The sequence below is a fragment of the Panicum virgatum genome, chromosome 8K (genome assembly GCF_016808335.1).
Source record: "Panicum virgatum strain AP13 chromosome 8K, P.virgatum_v5, whole genome shotgun sequence".
Taxonomy (NCBI): Eukaryota; Viridiplantae; Streptophyta; class Magnoliopsida; order Poales; family Poaceae; genus Panicum; species Panicum virgatum.
The window spans coordinates 40,196,954-40,214,228 of NC_053143.1; the positions used below are offsets into that span (position 1 = coordinate 40,196,954).

The following is a 17,275-nucleotide window of genomic DNA, read 5'->3' on the forward strand; positions in this document are numbered from 1 at the left end:
CGTCTCGTCAGCCTACACCCGCCACTGTGTCGCTATTCCCGGCGCGGGGCAGGTCTGTGGCGCCCTGTGGGGACGTGCCTGACACCGCCACGCTACTGTGCCGCCTACCCCTGGTACTGTTCTCCCCTGCAGGACCCTCGGCGGGCATGGGCGACAACCCTCGGACACAGTACGACTCTTGACCGGGGCAAGACCAGTGTCTTTAGCACCCTCGATGCCCTACCTCATCTGACGCAAGGCACTGCGCATTCCGCAGTCACCGCCACGCCATCGACTGGCGCCACAGGACGCGGACACGCCCTGAACACAGGCGATGGACTCGCAAGGACGACGACCATACCCGACGCCATACTCCACGGCGCTCAGCGACAGGAACAACCACTGTTCTCCCCCGGATCGGGGGGAGAAGGGTAGCCCGATAGATGTCCTACACGTGTAATTCTCTCCTCCTTGGTCTATAAAAGGAGGAGGCAGACCCCTCAACACGGGGGCAAGCACGCTCGAACACGTTCACACACAAACTCTCATTCGCACTCGCTCAACACCAGAGACTTGAGAGTTCTCTTCCTCTCTCGCTCAAGCTTGTACCCCATACTACAAGCACTCCGGTGCAAGATAATACAGTGCCCCCCTCTCTGCTGGACGTACGGCCTCATTGGCCGGAACCAGGATAAACCCGGTGTCAGTGTGTTATCTCTTGCATCAACCATCTAGAGAAAGGGACACGCAGTATCATTACTAGTTGGTGCTAGACCGCGAGGTCCGGACACCGACAAAAGTATATTATTGTTTTTCCATCCATTTTTAGCGAAAATGTCTAGGGCTATCAGTTTGGAGCAAGAGATGGTGAAGGAAAAGTTGAACACAGATGAATAAGAAGAAAAAACAACCGAAAATAAGGCAAATATAGAGGATGGAGGAGAGGAGGGTTCGTCTAATATCTAAATACTTAAGTCTGCATCTATTCCTACCCTTAGCATCAGATAGCATATGTGTGTGTTTTTCTCATGAATATTCAAGAGAGTTGCACCTCATCATATTAAGGAGAAAACAGTGTTTACAACGCACTTAAAGTGTGGTTCCTTATTCGGATTACTTGTAAAAAGATGACCTAGCCTACATGCTTCCGCAGCGGTCCAGAGGTCAACATCCTCTCGGATGCGTTGCACAATCGCTAAGGTGCTGGTTGCTCGACGTTAGAAGAGATGTGTGTCGCGCTCCTCAAGACGTGCTAAGCGTGGGATGAGCATGAAGAGAGTGTTGAAGCCCTTACGCTCTCTTGTTGGCTGTAACGTCTCTTGCTCCTCCCAAAATTCCTAGATGGCAGCTTGGTCCACGGTAAACTAGCAAGCGCAATTGGCCCTGGCTGCTGTCCTCCACCACACCTCTTTGTAGATTGGGCAATACACTAATAATAGATGATATACACGCGATATGATGCAATGTTATGTTGTTGTAAAAATAGTCTGATTTTGAATAATTCAATAGTGTTATGTGTTATGTAAGAACAACTCCAACAGATTGATCTTCCCCTTTTCCCTTTCCACTTTTTCTCAATACAGGGGATTGATGTTGAAAAAACCTACTCCAGCAGATTGATTTTCCATCTCCCTTTTTTCTTTATTTTTTCTCGATCCCCAATAATTTCTCTCCAATCCCCAATAGAAAGGGGAGACATCACATCTCCCTTTCCATATAGAAAGAGAGAAAAATCAATCTGTTGGAGCACTTCTTCCATATATATTGAAATTGAGAAAGAGAATTTCTCTATATGGTGAGAAAAGGGAAAGGGGAAGATCAATTTGTTGGAGTTGCTCTAAGAGAGAATAAATTGGAAAAGCTAGCCGGCTGATTTCGACTGATTCTGAAGAACAGAGTGATTAGTAGCAGTACCAAGTTTATTGACGCCACTCGTGACGAGAGACGGGTTCAATGTTCGAGTTTGCGTACGTCATCATTTGGATCCGGCCGAAACACGAGCCCAGCAAAGCCGGGCCGTGGCCCCCGCCCTTCCACCCCATCCGACCTGAGAGCAACCCCTAGCCGTCCGATCCGGCATCCGACGGCTCTCACCACCTCTCACGTGCCACCGCGTCACTCCTCTGACCTCTCGCCCTCCTCCCCCAACCACCCCCACCGCCGGCTGTCGCGGAGCCCGCCCTGTCGGTCGTCGCCCGCCGTTCCAACCCAAATCCTCCGCCCCGCGTCAGCTCCCTTGCTGACCACCCCCACCTCCTCCACCGCGCTCGCGTCGCCTCGAAGGAATCGTGCGGCTCCAGCCCTTGCTAGCTCCTCCCCCCCCCTTCGGCTTCCTCCGCCTCCCGGGGGCCGCCATGGCGGAGATCGAGGTGGTGTCCGACGGCGCGAGGCGGGAGGATGAGGACGAGGAGGCGGAGCGGCGGAGGCGGGGCGGGGCCGCGGTGGCGGAGCCGGACCCCGTGGTGGACGTGTACTCGGCGGCCGCGTACGGGGATCTCGAGCGGCTGCGGGAATTCGTGGAGCGCGGGGGCGCCGCCGCCGCGCTCCGGGAGCCCGACGGCAACGGCTACCACGCGCTCCAGTGGGCCGCGCTCAACAACTACCCCCACGTCGCGCTCTACATCCTCGAGGTCGTCGCTTCCGGATTCCATCTCTCCTCCGCCACGGCCTCGCCGCTGCTCTGCTCGCTCGCTCGCTTGTTGGGGGCTTCGATTCGAGCTCCGCCCGCCACCTCGCTTCGCTGACGGGATTTTTTGCCTGGTGCCTGCTGCAGCACGGGGCCGACGTGAACGCGGCGGACCACGCGCAGCAGACGGCGCTGCACTGGGCGGCGGTGCGTGGGGCGACGTCCGTGGCCGACGTGCTCGTGGAGCACGGCGCCAGGGTCGAGGCCGCCGACGTCAACGGCTACCGGGTAACGCGGCGCCTCTGTGTCTCTATGGATGGATGCGCAGTTCGGGGGTTCCTGTCTGTTGCCCCCTTTGCTTGCTTGGCTGCTGGGTTTAGTATCTGATGGCTTGACGATGAGGCTGATTTTGCCTTTAACCACAATCCGTGGGGTTGCTTTTGTTGTGTGGAGCATTTGTCTGGCCATTCAATTGTGTAGAATCTGTGCTGATTATTGGCTGGTTTGCCAGGTCAGCTGTATGGGTCTAATAATCTGAGAAACCTGCATTGTCAACATTCATGTCAATTGACTATACTTTTGTTCATAACTTGGAGTTGGGTTGGCGGTCAAGAAATCTGTCACCTTTGTTCTGTTTCAGATTAGAAAAGTACATTTGCCCGTTGATTCTACCCAAGCGCTATTGCTTGGATAAGGGTGACGTAGCAGACAGATTTTGTGCTAGGGCGATTTTGTTTTTGCAAACAACAAATCGTTGGCAACAAGATCTATTAAAGCTTAATTCTGTTGTGTGCTGCTAGGCAAGCCTTACGTGCTTCATTTCGCAAGCTGTTTGACAAAATTTATATCACAATTTTATGGAGATTTTCGTCTAGGCTTGATATCTTTTCATTGGAGCGCTTACCAACTCTCCCTCAGGGTCATACTTCATAAAGCTGATGAGGAAAAGAAAATCAGTTCTTGGTCCCAACCTAGTGCCTCTTAGTATTTAGCTATCTATGCGTCAAGTGAAATCTTCTGTTTGACTGTTCCCCGTGTTGATTATTGTGTCAGGCAGTCCATGTTGCAGCTCAGTATGGCCAGACGTCATTCTTGTATAACATTATCTCAAAGTATGGTGCAGATTTTGATGCTTTGGACAATGATGGGAGGAGCGCATTGCATTGGTACATGATTATTGATAATACTCACTTTCTGAACATGTTTTCCCTGGTTTTATGTACCATTGTCATCTGGAAAGAGATGACACACACTTTATTATGTTTTTCTATATTCTGTTCGAAACATACCTCAAATTGTTCCCGCAGATAAATGATTCATTCAGATAGTGTACACTGCTCTGCATACATAGTGTATGTTGTTTGATATTTAATAAGTTTTGTTTGCCAATTGGTTTCAAGAAAATTAACATCCACCATGATACATCTCCGCTGAAAAATGGATTGCAGTATCAAAGCTCCGGCAAGCTCAAAATGATAAAACATATTTTACATACTTATTCTGGTAATATATTGTAGAGAAAACCATTTGTTGGCTCTGCTTTGGTAGTTTCTCACTCTCTTTGAATCGTGTGGCAGTGAATTGTCAAATATAGTGATAGTTCGCCCCAGCCAAACTCCCCACTTTTTTTGTTTAGATAATGGATGAAAAGCATCCGGCCTCTACGCCCAAGGGCGTACACAGCCAATTATTACAGGATTCGCATAAATGGGAAAATAGAGGAGAGTGAAGCCGTTCTCAAAGATAAAATTACAGCAAACGATAAAAAGTGTTCCATCCTCCCTTGATGAACTCCAAAGCGATAGTCTCTATGTTTCTGCTCATCAAGGAAAGTGCTGTCTTGGCTTGCTCCTCACGCTGCAGCTGTGCCCAGAAACGTAACCAGTATGTCCCCCTGAAAATAACCTGCAAAATCGAATGGTATTTGACTTTGTGAAAAATTATATCATTCCGGCATCTCCAGATTGCCCAGCAAACAGCAGCCACTCCCACCCAAATCAAATTTCTAATCTTTTTAGATTGATTAGAAAGCCATGAGCCAAACATATGCCTAATCGAATTAGGTGGAGTCAAACCTGTAGCGTAAGAAATTATCCTCCAAACCATTCTCGCGTACGGGGCCAAACTCCCCACTTGACAATGTCTTCCACCCAACAAATCATTGAATTGTCAATAGTAATGGTAGTTCCTCCAAAGTTAGCAGTATGAAGTTATTAAGTAAAATTAGTTAACTTTTTTTTCTACTTGATTTCTGTTTGAGATTTCCATACATCAGATAGTTAACATCTTCTATAACATATACAGGGCTGCCTACAAGGGGAATGCAGATACAATCAGATTACTTCTGTTTGTGGATGCTAATCAAGTAAGGCAAGACAAAAACGGTACCTACTCTTTTCTGTGGTGTTTAACTACATCTTTTGGCTACTTCATATGCCGCTTTGTCTTATGCCAGGAACAATTGGAGCAACATGTATTTTGGGAGGGTTCACTGCCTGACAAAATATTTTTTTGAAATATTTATTTTTGAAAAATATATATTTTGTACTGTGTGTAGTTTGCTCCAATCTTATTGAAAGAAAATCTAGGGTGAATCAATTAATTTCCATGTAAATACGAATGATTGTGAATGTGGCTGTACTATTTTTGTTTCACCTAGGCAGCTAGGTTGGCATATAATATTTAATCTCTTCTGTGATGCTGTGCAGGTTGTACCCCTTTACACTGGGCTGCTATAAGAGGAAATTTGGAGGTTTGCACGGTTCTTGTACATGCTGGTACGAAGGAAGAACTCGCACTAAAGGATAGTGGTGGGCTAACTCCTGTTCAACTTGCGGCAGAAAAAGGTCATCGGCATCTTTCCAATATCCTTGTACGTTTCTCCTGTCATTCTTATACACCTATAAGAATTATCCTTTTTATCCTCCTGAGAAATTTTGCTGCATGCCACTATTCAGTTCGCTCATACGCAACTGCATCAAGAATGACCGTATTGAATCACAATATCTCTTTCCTATTCGTTGCTCCCCTATTTTGAACCTTGTTCTCCAAATATTTGTTTAGTGTGTTTTGGTACTGAACTTTTCAACTCCTAACAGAAACATTTCTCTGCTTGCAGTCTAATGCTACAAAAGTAAGCTTTGAAGACAAGTACTTCCCTGGGAGATCGAGGAAAATTGGATATGCCCCTTTCTTGTTTGCTTATCTTGTCATCTGCCTCATCCTTTTCCTGAACTCGATTGTATTTGGTAAGCGGTGTTTGTGAACTTTTGTTTATGCTAAATTATCGATCTCTGTTTATCGTCAGACCTTATTATAATTTCTTTGCAGCACCTAATTTTTCTAGGATTACTGCTACTGCTGGTCTTTGGTCTTGGGCTGCTGTGTCACTTTTCTTTGCTTCACAAGTACAGTTCTACAGAGTTAGCAGGTAGCTTTTGCAATTGTCTGACGTGCTATGTACTTTAGTCTTTTGTACATTAGCGAGCTATAATTTGTAATGAGAGCATGGGAAAAGATTTGATTTTGTATCACATGCATGCTTGGTAGTGTGGAAATTTCCATTTTAAAGTTTTTATCTCAACATCTACTTTTATAAGATTGTCACATTATTTTGTTCTTAGCATGTTGTCTGTTTTCTGCTCCCTGATTAAAGTCCGTGATCTTTTGCTGTTTTGACAGAAAAAATCCTGGCTATATCAAGGAAAATACCAAGCAACTTGATCCGAAGGTAGAAATGTTCTGTCACTGTTTTTTCAAAGTCTATTTTTCTATATATCCACTTCAAGGAAAATCCCTTGCACCAGTATTTATAGAATCTTGCTGTGTCATTTCAAGGAATACTTAGCACATGCTACAGTTTGCAGTAGATACCATTGTACCATGCTATGTTACTGTAGTGAACATTTTGGACGCTGAACATTCATCACATTGCTTGTAAAACTATACAAACTTGTATCCTTTGGATAATTTTTTTTGTCAGTATGACAGATTAGTGCTTTATTTACAGGAACCACTTATGGGGATTGATCTTCTCAATTCCTCTACTTGGACAGGCAATTGGTCTCAGCTATGCCCTACTTGTAAGGTATTAGGAAAAACCTTTCATTATTATTTATTATTTTCATTTCTGTGATTCCTTCGACCTATTATCAAATATAATGTTAGTGGGTATCATGTGAAGATGGCACTTTGTTATGGAAGCAGAAGATGTAACCATATATGCATGTGCTTCTCTTGTTACCTGCTCTTGTTTTGGCTATGAATTCCAACTCTGCTTATTGTTACTGATGGGTAATTTTACTTACCAGATAATTCGCCCTATGCGGTCCAAACATTGTCCAACTTGTAAGCATTGTGTCGAGCAGTTTGATCATCACTGCCCGTGGATATCAAACTGTGTTGGAAAGGTACGATGCAGATATGTATATTTCTGTGTTTAACATTAATTTTTACATCTGGAATTATCTTTTGTTGCGAACTTAAGTGCCTGTTCAGCTGTTCTGCTCTGCCAGTTGTTTTAAGAATTTTTTCCTTACTAGGGACTAATATTAGATATATTTTTTTTCTTTTTGGGAGAATAGAATGCTTGTCGCTAAAGGGACTATACAGTTGTTTGATTTTCAGTATCCACCTAAAAGAACTGTCGATTCAGTTTGTTCTTTCAATATCTTTCTGCAATAGGACTAGCACCTGAACCATCTGCATGTTTGTATTCAGTTGTTTGCTGCATGCAGTTCTGATAGGTTTCCATATAACTCCTCATATATTTTTCTTGCAGCGAAATAAGTGGGACTTTTTCGTGTTCCTTTGTATGGGGATAGCTACATCTTTTCTGGGTGCTGCCGTTGGATTCCAGAGTAAGGACATCTGTAAACAAAATTTCTTGTTTCAAATCTCTTCAAGAATATACTAACAAGTCAAGGTTATTTAATGCCAGGACTTTGGACAGAGCCCATTATACTCTCATCTTCAGAATCGTGGACACACTTCGTGCTGACAAATCATCCTGGTGCTGTATTGTTCATGTTTCTGGATGTCTTTTTATTAACTGGAGCTCTTATTCTGACTGGAGCACAAGCAGTACAGGTAAATTGTGAGCATGGTTTTTTGCCCAGTTTGTATAGAACTGCATATTTTCAACAAACATTCCTACGTTATCATAGTGGGGTTTCTTTTTTGTCTGTATGCTGTATGATTTAATTATGGCCTCATGGTTTGTGCATTTCCGACATAGGTTTTATTTTGTGCCTTACGCAATTGGAATCCTTTGCTATTTATATTATCAATCATGCGAGAACATATTTTTTTCATCATTTCTGTATTTTGTGAAACTGCATATCACTTAACAATTATGTTGGACTCAACAGTTCGGTAGAAGTGGCATGTAATTTCTTTAGGTTCATTTTATAATGTGTATACTTCACCTATTTATTGCAGATAGCATGGAACATCACAACTAATGAGCAAGCAAACAAGTCCCGCTACTCGTATCTTCGAGGGCCTGATGGGCGCTTCAGAAATCCATACAGTCGGGGTTGCCAGAGGAACTGCACTGATTTTCTTGTCAATGGATACACCAATGATGAGGAGATTGCATGGCCAACCCTTCAACAAACAGTACAGAGAAGCTAGAGCTACTGATCTAGGAAACTAAGTTCAAGTTATACATTACACGTTATATGCCAAAGAACAGCCTGAAAAAAAGCTTATGCTTTCATCGTAGTGCACAGAATATTCCAGATTGTTCAGACATGGATTGACAATGGGTGTGAAAAGGGATCAACTTGGGTCACATTCCGAGTCGCACCCCTTCATACAGGTTTTTAGACAATGCTGTTGATCATAGAATTGTTTGATTGTGTAGATTATTCGCAAGCGGGCGTGTGCAGTATGTTTTCCTTTTGATGGTCACAACTTGCTAGCAGGAGCCATTTGTCTTTGGAGAAATGACTCGATGAGTGCCTATAGATGTCCATGCGGCTTTTCTGAATCTTTGTAGTGATGATTTGACATGGTAGATGTCTCATACATACAGTTGTCGCCAAGGGCGGTGGACAGTAAATAAAATGGAGTTGTTCCTAATTATTTTATTTTATTTTTTGTTCCCAGTTTCCTTTTCATTTTATTTGCGGAGGAAACGAGCGCCCGTTTTTTGGCTGCAGTTGGCGAGGAAAATAACATGCATTGGTGTCGGTTGGCGGAGCGCACCCCCCCCCCCCCCCCCCCCCCAATTGTTGGCTGCTGATCCAAACGGACAGGAGGCGAAGAGTCAATGCCAAAAAAATGGAAGGGGGTATGCTCAAAAACCAGCTGATGTAGTTATTTTTATTAGCTAGTTTCAGTGGGGTTTCATGGAGGGTTTTATTATATTAAATATCATCAATTTTGCTAACATGACAAGGAGAGAGAAGGATGGAGTTTCATGAGATAAATATCTTCATTTTCTCATTAAACTACTATTATTGGGACATCCTGATAACATTTTATTAGAAAGTGTTTATTAGGGAACTATTGAAGATGCGGTTGGACCTTTAGCGTTACACAATGTGTCCCATATGCTAGGTGGAGGTGCTAGAGATTCTTCAGCGTAAATAATTGTGTCAAAGTTTGTCCATGTAACACAGAATTACGTATGACAAGAAGGTTGAAGCTGCCTTATGAAACCGGGTCACCCGATCCTGATGATTTTTGCTAAATCCATTGGAAATATTATTCATCCATATAACTGACCCTGGTGTTTAATGAAGCCGACCCCGGTGATTTCTTGGTCGGGCTTCGCGCCCTGGACAATGATGCCATCAAAACTTAAGGCCATAAAAAGCAAGGGTTTATACCACATCAAAACAGCAAAAAAAGATGGTTTCGAGAATCAGGCCACAAAATGAAGGTACGGTCAAGTGTAAACTTAGCTCCTGGAACAAGACCTTGAAAAGAAAAGAAAAGCTAATAGTGAGGAGATAGAGATATACACAGATAGATAGAGAACGAGATATAGACAGGGATATATAGAGAAATATCAAGATATTATATGCTGCCTTTTGCTTTATTAATTATATATATTTGTTTGTAACTTTATATTGGTGTGGGTCGTATGTGCTCCTATATAAAGGCAATGAAACAGAGAACGAATACATTCCCTTCCTCATCCAAAACAAAAAAAAAAAGAAACAAAAGGGTAGCATCCTCTTCCTCATGGCGACCAGGATCATGTACCTAACCGCCGCTGTTTTCTTGGTTCTTGCGATCATGTCCACCACCATTCCCATCGAAGCCGGGAACGCGTGTAAACACTCCTCTTTTTTACTTTTTCTACATTATATGTAGTAGTGAGCAACCCAACCTTATTTGATTTATTTTATTTTCTGATGTGCATGTTGATGTTGTGTAGGCTCCAAAGGTAGATGCTCGCCGCCGCCGCCGCGGCAGCCACGACCGCCGGCGTCCTTCAGGTGCTTCCAAATCAGAAGGGATGAGCCGGCGTGCAGGAGGCCTAAGGATTGTGAAAATTTGTGTGAGAAAAGTGACTACCGGCCGAAAGAACATGCCTAGTGCCGTTCCAGGCGCGAATGCTGCTGCAAGCACCCGGAGCTGTGACCGCATCCATTTGTTTGATGATGCAGAATAATATCAACGATAAAGGGCGTATCCAGTGCCGTAGGCTTCCCGCACTATGCGGGGTCTGGGAAATTTGTGTGAGAATAATATCAACGATGTATGACTTTATTTCAAATTAACTAAGTTCATGCATGAATAATGCCAAACGTATATGTTTAAACCCTAGCTTGTTAAGCGCTGTCTCGTTCTGACAAGGGTTCTAACAAGAGGTCAGAGGCTACCAACTCCCTCATCCCTCTTGATGAGGACATCCTCCACTATTAACCGTTGGCAAAGACGCAACAAAAAATGGGCCAAGTGGCCCAGTTGTAGTTGGGCGGCGACCGTGTGAGCCTCATAATCCTACCTTACTTAGCTTGGGAGGAGGAAGCCACCTTACAAGAGAGAGCCATCCTTCCCCTATCAGACTAGTCTTTTAGGGAGATTGGGCATTCCCCTGAGTGGGTGCTCCAAAGTGCGGTGTTAAGATTGCCGAGGCACAACAAGAAGCCCTAGTGGCGTTTTAGGCCGGATCGGTGCGTCGTAATTTCGGATGCCAGTGCTAAGATTGCGGGATTCAGGAAATCCGGATCGGTGTGTCGGGCTTTTCATCCAACCCCACCTGGGCCGGATGCATCACCTCTCTTGTGCAACACAGGGTCCTGTTTGCAATCTGTCAGCTATGTTCCTCTTAATGAAATACGTGCTCAGACACGATCGCGAAAAAAATTCTAGCAGCTATGTTAATTAGTATGCGTTTGGTTGGAGGTAGTTGGTAAAGAAAATGGAAGTTTAGGGATGAAGGTTTATATTTTCTTGTTTGTTTGGTACTAGCAGTGTGAGTTCTTTTTCGATTACACTAGCAGTGTGAGTTTATGGGACGGAAAATATGAGTTTAGAGGACTAAGCCCCATCAATCACTTATGAGGAGACTGATGATAATTGGTTGAGAAGATTTACCAAAAGTTCACAAAGAAAACTATCAATGGATATAAGAAGGGAAAACTCTTATTTATACAAAAGTGTAATTTACAACCTTGAACTAAAAGACATGATAATGAAGGGCATCCAACTATTGAAACCAAAAAATTTGTCCCCTTTAGTAGTTTCAAAGGTAATTTTTTATTTTAATTAAATGTTCAAGTCTAAACTAAAAAATTATAAGTAATTTATTTTAAACCAAAAAAATACGAAACAGGTGCCAACTTTTTTTTTTAAAATGTAATATATCTATTGGTAGTCTACTTGTTAGTCATTTGAATCCACTTTTTTCATATTCGAAGTATTTATTTTCTTATAGTTATGGCTATTATGAATAAGAAAGTTTCAAATGCAGCACTAATAGATAGATTACTTTTTAGAAAAAAATAATACCAGTTTCATATTTGTTTGATTTAAAATGAATTAGTTTTGATTTTTTTAAATCTAAGCGGAATTTTCTTAATTTTTTTAAAAAAATTCAAAACCACCTAAAAGGTCAAATTTGCCTAGTTTTGATAGTTGGATGACCTCTGTTATCCAGTTTTCTAGTTGAAGGATGAAAATAAGATATTTGTGATAATTAGAGGGTTTAAACTGGATCTTTCCCATGCGTGAATTCCCTAAAAACTCTCCCTCTTAATTCACTTCACTAACAAACCAACGGATTGATTTCGAAAGCTAATTTCGATCTTAATTCTCTCCATAAGCTCCAAGATGGTTGCTAGGACAATAGCATATCTTCACAGTCTATGATAATAATTAGATTTTAGCCTTCCTAATTAGAATCAGCCGGTTGGCTACATATATAACGCCACATCAATATAATGAATCGGTCGATCATTGCAAACATTTGTATCCCAGCTTTCACATTTTCATAGTATCACCATACGAGGATTGGTCTAAGAAAACTCTATGACAATGATGGAAGGAACCGTGCTAATAAATCATGGCCATCATACGGATTAAGCATCTCGTGTGGCTTTCCTTTTTGAAAAAAAAAAACACTGCACCCTTTGCTCTTTGTAGCCATATTCTTCTTCCCCACAAGTTCTGCGCCTCTTTGCTGCCGGATCCACCAGAGCCACAATCCCACCCTCAGCTCAATTTTCTTTTACCAATATCATCGGTTTCCCAATAAGATAATAATGCAGATCATGGGAATCATTCTTGGAACAATGTCTCGCTGAAGGATTTTCTGACAGCATGTAAATACATAATTTTTTTTTGCTATAGATCTAAACATAACATATATCTATAAACCTAGAAAAATAAAAATGACCTATAATTTTGGAATATGGTGAGTAATAGATAAGATATAGATATAGATTTAGATATAGATATAAACAGAGATATTGAGATAGACTTAATTGTTATAGTTTTTAAGTGTCTATTTAGATGGGTTGTGCTTCTATATAAACATCTAGCTGGACAATGTAATAGAGAATACACATACAACACTCAAATCATTTCTGTTTTCACTTTCATATTTTTTTACCATTTTTGTTTTGTTTTTTTACAATTATCTTCATTTTCATTTAGCCTTAAAAGTCAATAAAACCTCAAAAATGATCATCGAAAATGGGGAACTATCATTTTCTTTTTCATTCCTAGAGTCAATGCCAAAACATTGGAAGGGCAACCGGTGGCATCAATCCAAGCAACAGTCTATTTTAACGGAGTATGTTTTAGATGCCAGCCTTTAGCTCAATTGTCACGATGTTTATAGATTGCTCAGGACGCACAAGAACCGGATGATACAACTACAGTTAGAGCATCTCTAGCAGTCCCCATTTTCTTAATAAACTATTATTATTAAAAAAAAGTTGTGCTTCAGAAGTTCCCTAATATATTTCACTTTCCTAATAATTATTGATTTTCCTAATAATTTACTCAACTTCCCTCGAATAAAAAGGGAGAGTATGCTCTCCCAATATTGTAGTCGTATTGGGATATGATTGTTGGGTACTATAAAATATCTCTCATAATAGTCTATGAAGGTGGTATTGGGACATCCCAATAACTTCTTATTGGGAAGTGCTTATTAGAAAACTGTTGATGATGCTCTTAGGTCAGTCTCAATGGAGGTTTTATGAGGAGTTTTATGGCATTAAATTCTAGGCCACAACATTGATTTTGGTGACATGGTGAGGAGAGAGAATGAGAAAGTTTCATGTGATGAGAGAGGAGTTTCATCCCTATGAAACTCACTTGGCACAGTTACCTAGATTTCAGTCTGCCATAAAACTGTACACTGAGACTAGCCTAGGCCTCTAGCATTACACGATGTGTCCCATATGCTAAGCGGAGGTGCTAGAAATTCTTCAATGTCCATGTAATAGAATCAGGGTGAAGCTGCCTTATGGAACTAGGTCACCGGACCCGATGAATTTTGCTAAATCCAATGAAAAACATTGTTCATTCATATAACTGATCCCGGTCTTTAATAAAGCCGACCCTAGTGATTTCTTGGTCTGCCTCCGCCCCTCGGCAGTGATGTGCCATCCAAACTTAAGGCCGTAAAAAGCAAGGGTTTATACCACATCAAAATAGCAAAGAAAGACGCTTTCGAGAATCAGGGGCACAAAATGAAGGGACCGCCAAGTGACGATAGCAAACTTTGCTCTGGAACAAGACCTTGAAAAGAAAAAAAAAACTAATAGTGAGGAGATAGAGATATACATGGATAGATAGAGATCGAGATATAGAGATAGATAGGGATATATAGGGAAATATTAAGATATTGTATGCTGCCTTTTGTGTTGTTAATTTATATAACTTTATATTGGTGTGGGTCGTATGTGCTTCTATATAAGGCAATGAAACAGAGAATGAATACATTCCCTTCCTCACCTAAAAAAAACAAAAACAAAGGGTAGCATCCTCTTCCTCGCTCATGGCGACCAGGATCATGTACCTGACCGCCGCTGTTTTCTTGGCTCTTGTGATCATCTCCACCACCGAAGCTGGGGGCGGATGTAAACACTCCTCCTTTTTATTTTTTGTGCATTATATTTTGGGCACGTGTTCATATAATTAACAAGTGAAATACAAACCAGCCTTAATTATTTGATTTATTTTATTTTCTTATGTGATGTTGTGTAGGCTCCAAGGGCAGTTGCTCGCCGCCGCAGCCGTCACCGCCGCCGCCGTCATTCAGGTGCTTCGAAATCAGAAGGGACGAGCCGGAGTGCAGGAGGCCTAGGGATTGCGAAACTTTGTGTGCGAAAAATGACTTCCCGAAAGAACATGCCTACTGTCGCTCGACGCGCGAGTGCTGCTGCATGCACCCGGCGGCAATGTGACCGCATCCATTTGTTTGATGCAGAATCATGTCAATGATGTATGCCTTTATTTCAAAATAATTAATGTCGTGGTGCTGCAAACCACAGCCGGGTGGCGGAAGGCACCCGCCTAAGCCCAGAGGGTATGTACTCGGGGGTTAGCTAGTCTTAGATCGGTCTCACTCAAGAACACGATGAACACAGCCGGATTTAGAGTGGTTCGGGCCGCCGGAGCGTAATACCCTACGTCCACTGTGTGTTGTATTGCCTTCCCACGAGAGAGAAGGTTACGAGAGCTTGAGTCTGTCTGGATGTTCCTGTGCACAGCGAGCGCCTCCCTTTTATACCTCAAGGGGGCGCGTACACAGCCGTTGGGTCCCCGACAGGTGGGTCCAACGATGCAGTATAAAATAACGTACTGTTCATACATTATGGCATCGCAAGCAAAGGAGATCTCTCTCTTGGATTCCCTCGCCTGCTCCCGGAGCCCTTCGTCCATCATGTCCTGGCGCTGTCTTGTCGGGACGGAGCCTGTCGTAGCTAGTGGCATTGCCCGCCACGTTGCTTAAGCGGGCGGTGTAGCTTGCGGCGTAGGCGGCATGATGGAAAAGCGCCGTGCTGTCGTATCCATTTAATGCTGCAGGCGGGCTCTGCGCGGGTGCGGCACATGCGGCTGCACTGTGCTCCTTGGTAATACGCGGTGCACAGCGAGTCCTGACAAAGGCTGTCTCGCGTACCGCGGCGGCAGAGCACACCTTGTCCACCGCATTAAATGCGGTGGGTGGGCGAGTCTCCCTGCGGAAGACTCGCGCACGATCCCGCGCCTCTGGGACACGTGACGGCTCCGGACCCCTACACGGCGAGGGGAGTCCGGACGGGCGCAGGAGGTCCCGGACCCCTATGGGGGTCCGCGGCCCCGGCGTTCAGCTCGGAGCTTCCCTTCCTTAGAGACACGTGGCGTCTCCGGACCCATCCCCAGGCGGGGAACGGTCCGGGGCCGTTGGCCTGGTGAGGAAAAAGCCTGGCCCGTGGGACCCGGCTACTCCATCCTTCCCGTGCAGTTACGGATAACTACGCGGGTCCTGCCTTGCCGCAGTAAGAGTGGGTATCCCTGCTACAGGTTACCGACAGTGGCCCCCGGGCCCACCTTGGGGGAGGTATGAACCCACAGGTGGGGCCACTTCTGTGATTTGGCTCTGTATAGCTTGAAGCTCCTTTCTGCAGGGGTCTTTGACCGGCTTTGACCACCCATCGGGTTGGTTGCTGCCTCATCACATCGCAACGGCTTACTGACTATGGACCCCACGCACAGTGGTTCACCTAGTCACGCGCGCGACGTTCGGCATTGTTGCGGCCGGAGTAAACGGATCATTTACCACCGGCGCAGCTCCCGAAAAGCTCGGCCACGCCTGCGATTAATGCGCGCACGTCAGCTCAGCTTCCGCCTTGCTTCACGCGCGCGGGCGACGGTTCGGATCCTGCCCTTTCACACCTCCGTTGGTTACCCGCTCTCCCTGACAGGTGGCCTGGGCCCCCTTGCCATGGACCGGGCGGTTAACCCTAGGTGCGGGCGTCGCTTGGGTTCCAGCGACGGTTCTGGGACGCGCCGGTTGAGTCAGGCTTTATATTGGGGTGAACCGCATACCGCGGTTTCTTTTCCGCATTCGCCTTCTTCATCCCAACTTTCTTGCCCCTTTGCCTTTGAGCTTTCCTTGCATCTTGACCCTCTACGCAGATTGCTCCTCCCTCCACCGAGAGATGGCATCCCTTGTTCATCCCCGCCGCTTCCAGACCGAGGGAGAGTTGAACACAGTGCGCCGCCTGCTCGGGTGGAGTGCTCAGGAGACCGGCTGGGGGGTCCGAGCAGGCTCGGTTCCCCTTGGCAACCTCCGCGCCGGGGAGTTTGTGCTATTCACCTCGCACATCTCCGCCGGCGTGGGACTGCCGATTTCTTCGTTCCTGTTGCTGCTGCTGGAAGACTTCGGCCTCCAACTTTAGCATCTGACGCCTCACTCCCTCCTCCTGACGTCCATCTTCGTGCACTTATGCGAGATGTTCGTGGGAGTGCGCCCCTGCGTCATCCTCTTCCGCTACTTCTTCATCCTGGTGAGGTCCGGAAGGAGCAAGGACGAAGTGGGGGGATACTACTTCCAGATAAGGAGCGACCTGCCGACTCCTTACATTCCCGGCCTTGCTGGCGGAAGGTGGGAGGAGTGGCGCAGGGATTGGGTGATCGCCACCACCGAAGCCAACGAGCGCCTCGCCCTGCCGACCGATGGGCCCGCCTCCGACAAAGCATCCTGGAGGGCCAAGCCGTCGCTGCAGCCGGAGTTCGACTCCGTGCGGGACAAGATCAGGTCGCTGGCGGAGAGCGGGCTCACCTCGTGGCACGTGCTCGGAGACTTCGTGAAGCGCCGGATTGCCCCCTTGAAGCAGCGGCCGCGACCGGCATGGAGCTTCACCGGCCTCAACGATTGCAGCAGGACCCACCGCGGGGAGGGGAGCGACCTGACCCAGGAGGCCTTGGAGGTCCTGGTGCGGAACGTGACGGGAGACGTCTTCATCCCGGAGAACCTGATCCTCCCTCAGAGCATAGTCCCCCTCTGCGAGGACCCGGCGAGGATGGCGGTGCTGGCTACCCTGCCAACCCTGGACGACGGGGGACTGGCCCCACGCCAGACCGGAGGCGACCCGAACCGTGGGCTCCGGATCCCTGGCGCGTCCGGGGATCAGGCTACGCTGAGCGCTGCGGGGTCTGGCGCCACCACGAAGGGGAAGCAGGCCGCGGCTAGCAGCGCGGCCGCAGCCGGTT

General features: G+C 45.5%; 1 protein-coding gene across 2 annotated transcripts; it reads left to right on the forward strand.

The window, feature by feature from the left end:
* Positions 1 to 2,144: 2,144 nt before the first annotated feature.
* On the forward strand, positions 2,145 to 8,697 carry LOC120644654 (probable protein S-acyltransferase 23). Of its 2 annotated transcripts, none has more exons than XM_039921336.1 (13): positions 2,145 to 2,609; positions 2,753 to 2,893; positions 3,659 to 3,771; positions 4,910 to 4,989; positions 5,314 to 5,477; positions 5,724 to 5,853; positions 5,936 to 6,035; positions 6,287 to 6,308; positions 6,615 to 6,692; positions 6,916 to 7,014; positions 7,386 to 7,464; positions 7,545 to 7,693; positions 8,045 to 8,697. In XM_039921336.1, the coding sequence occupies exons 1-13, from the start codon at positions 2,334 to 2,336 to the stop codon at positions 8,237 to 8,239; spliced, it is 1,626 nt and encodes a 541-aa protein (XP_039777270.1). In that variant the 5' UTR covers positions 2,145 to 2,333; the 3' UTR covers positions 8,240 to 8,697. The 2 variants fall into 2 exon arrangements, with proteins under 2 accessions (XP_039777270.1, XP_039777268.1); XM_039921334.1 differs by having other exon boundaries at positions 2,147 to 2,609; positions 6,287 to 6,335.
* Positions 8,698 to 17,275: the final 8,578 nt, after the last annotated feature.

What these genes read in the sequence shown, in the direction of transcription:
- LOC120644654 (XM_039921334.1), top strand. Translation starts at nt 2,334, where the DNA reads ATGGCGGAGATCGAGGTGGTGTCCGACGGCGCGAGGCGGGAGGATGAG. An exon ending in TCGCGCTCTACATCCTCGAG is followed by an intron (nt 2,610 to 2,752) that starts GTCGTCGCTTCC and finishes TGCCTGCTGCAG; the next exon opens with CACGGGGCCGACGTGAACGC. An exon ending in CCTGAACTCGATTGTATTTG is followed by an intron (nt 5,854 to 5,935) that starts GTAAGCGGTGTT and finishes ATTTCTTTGCAG; the next exon opens with CACCTAATTTTTCTAGGATT.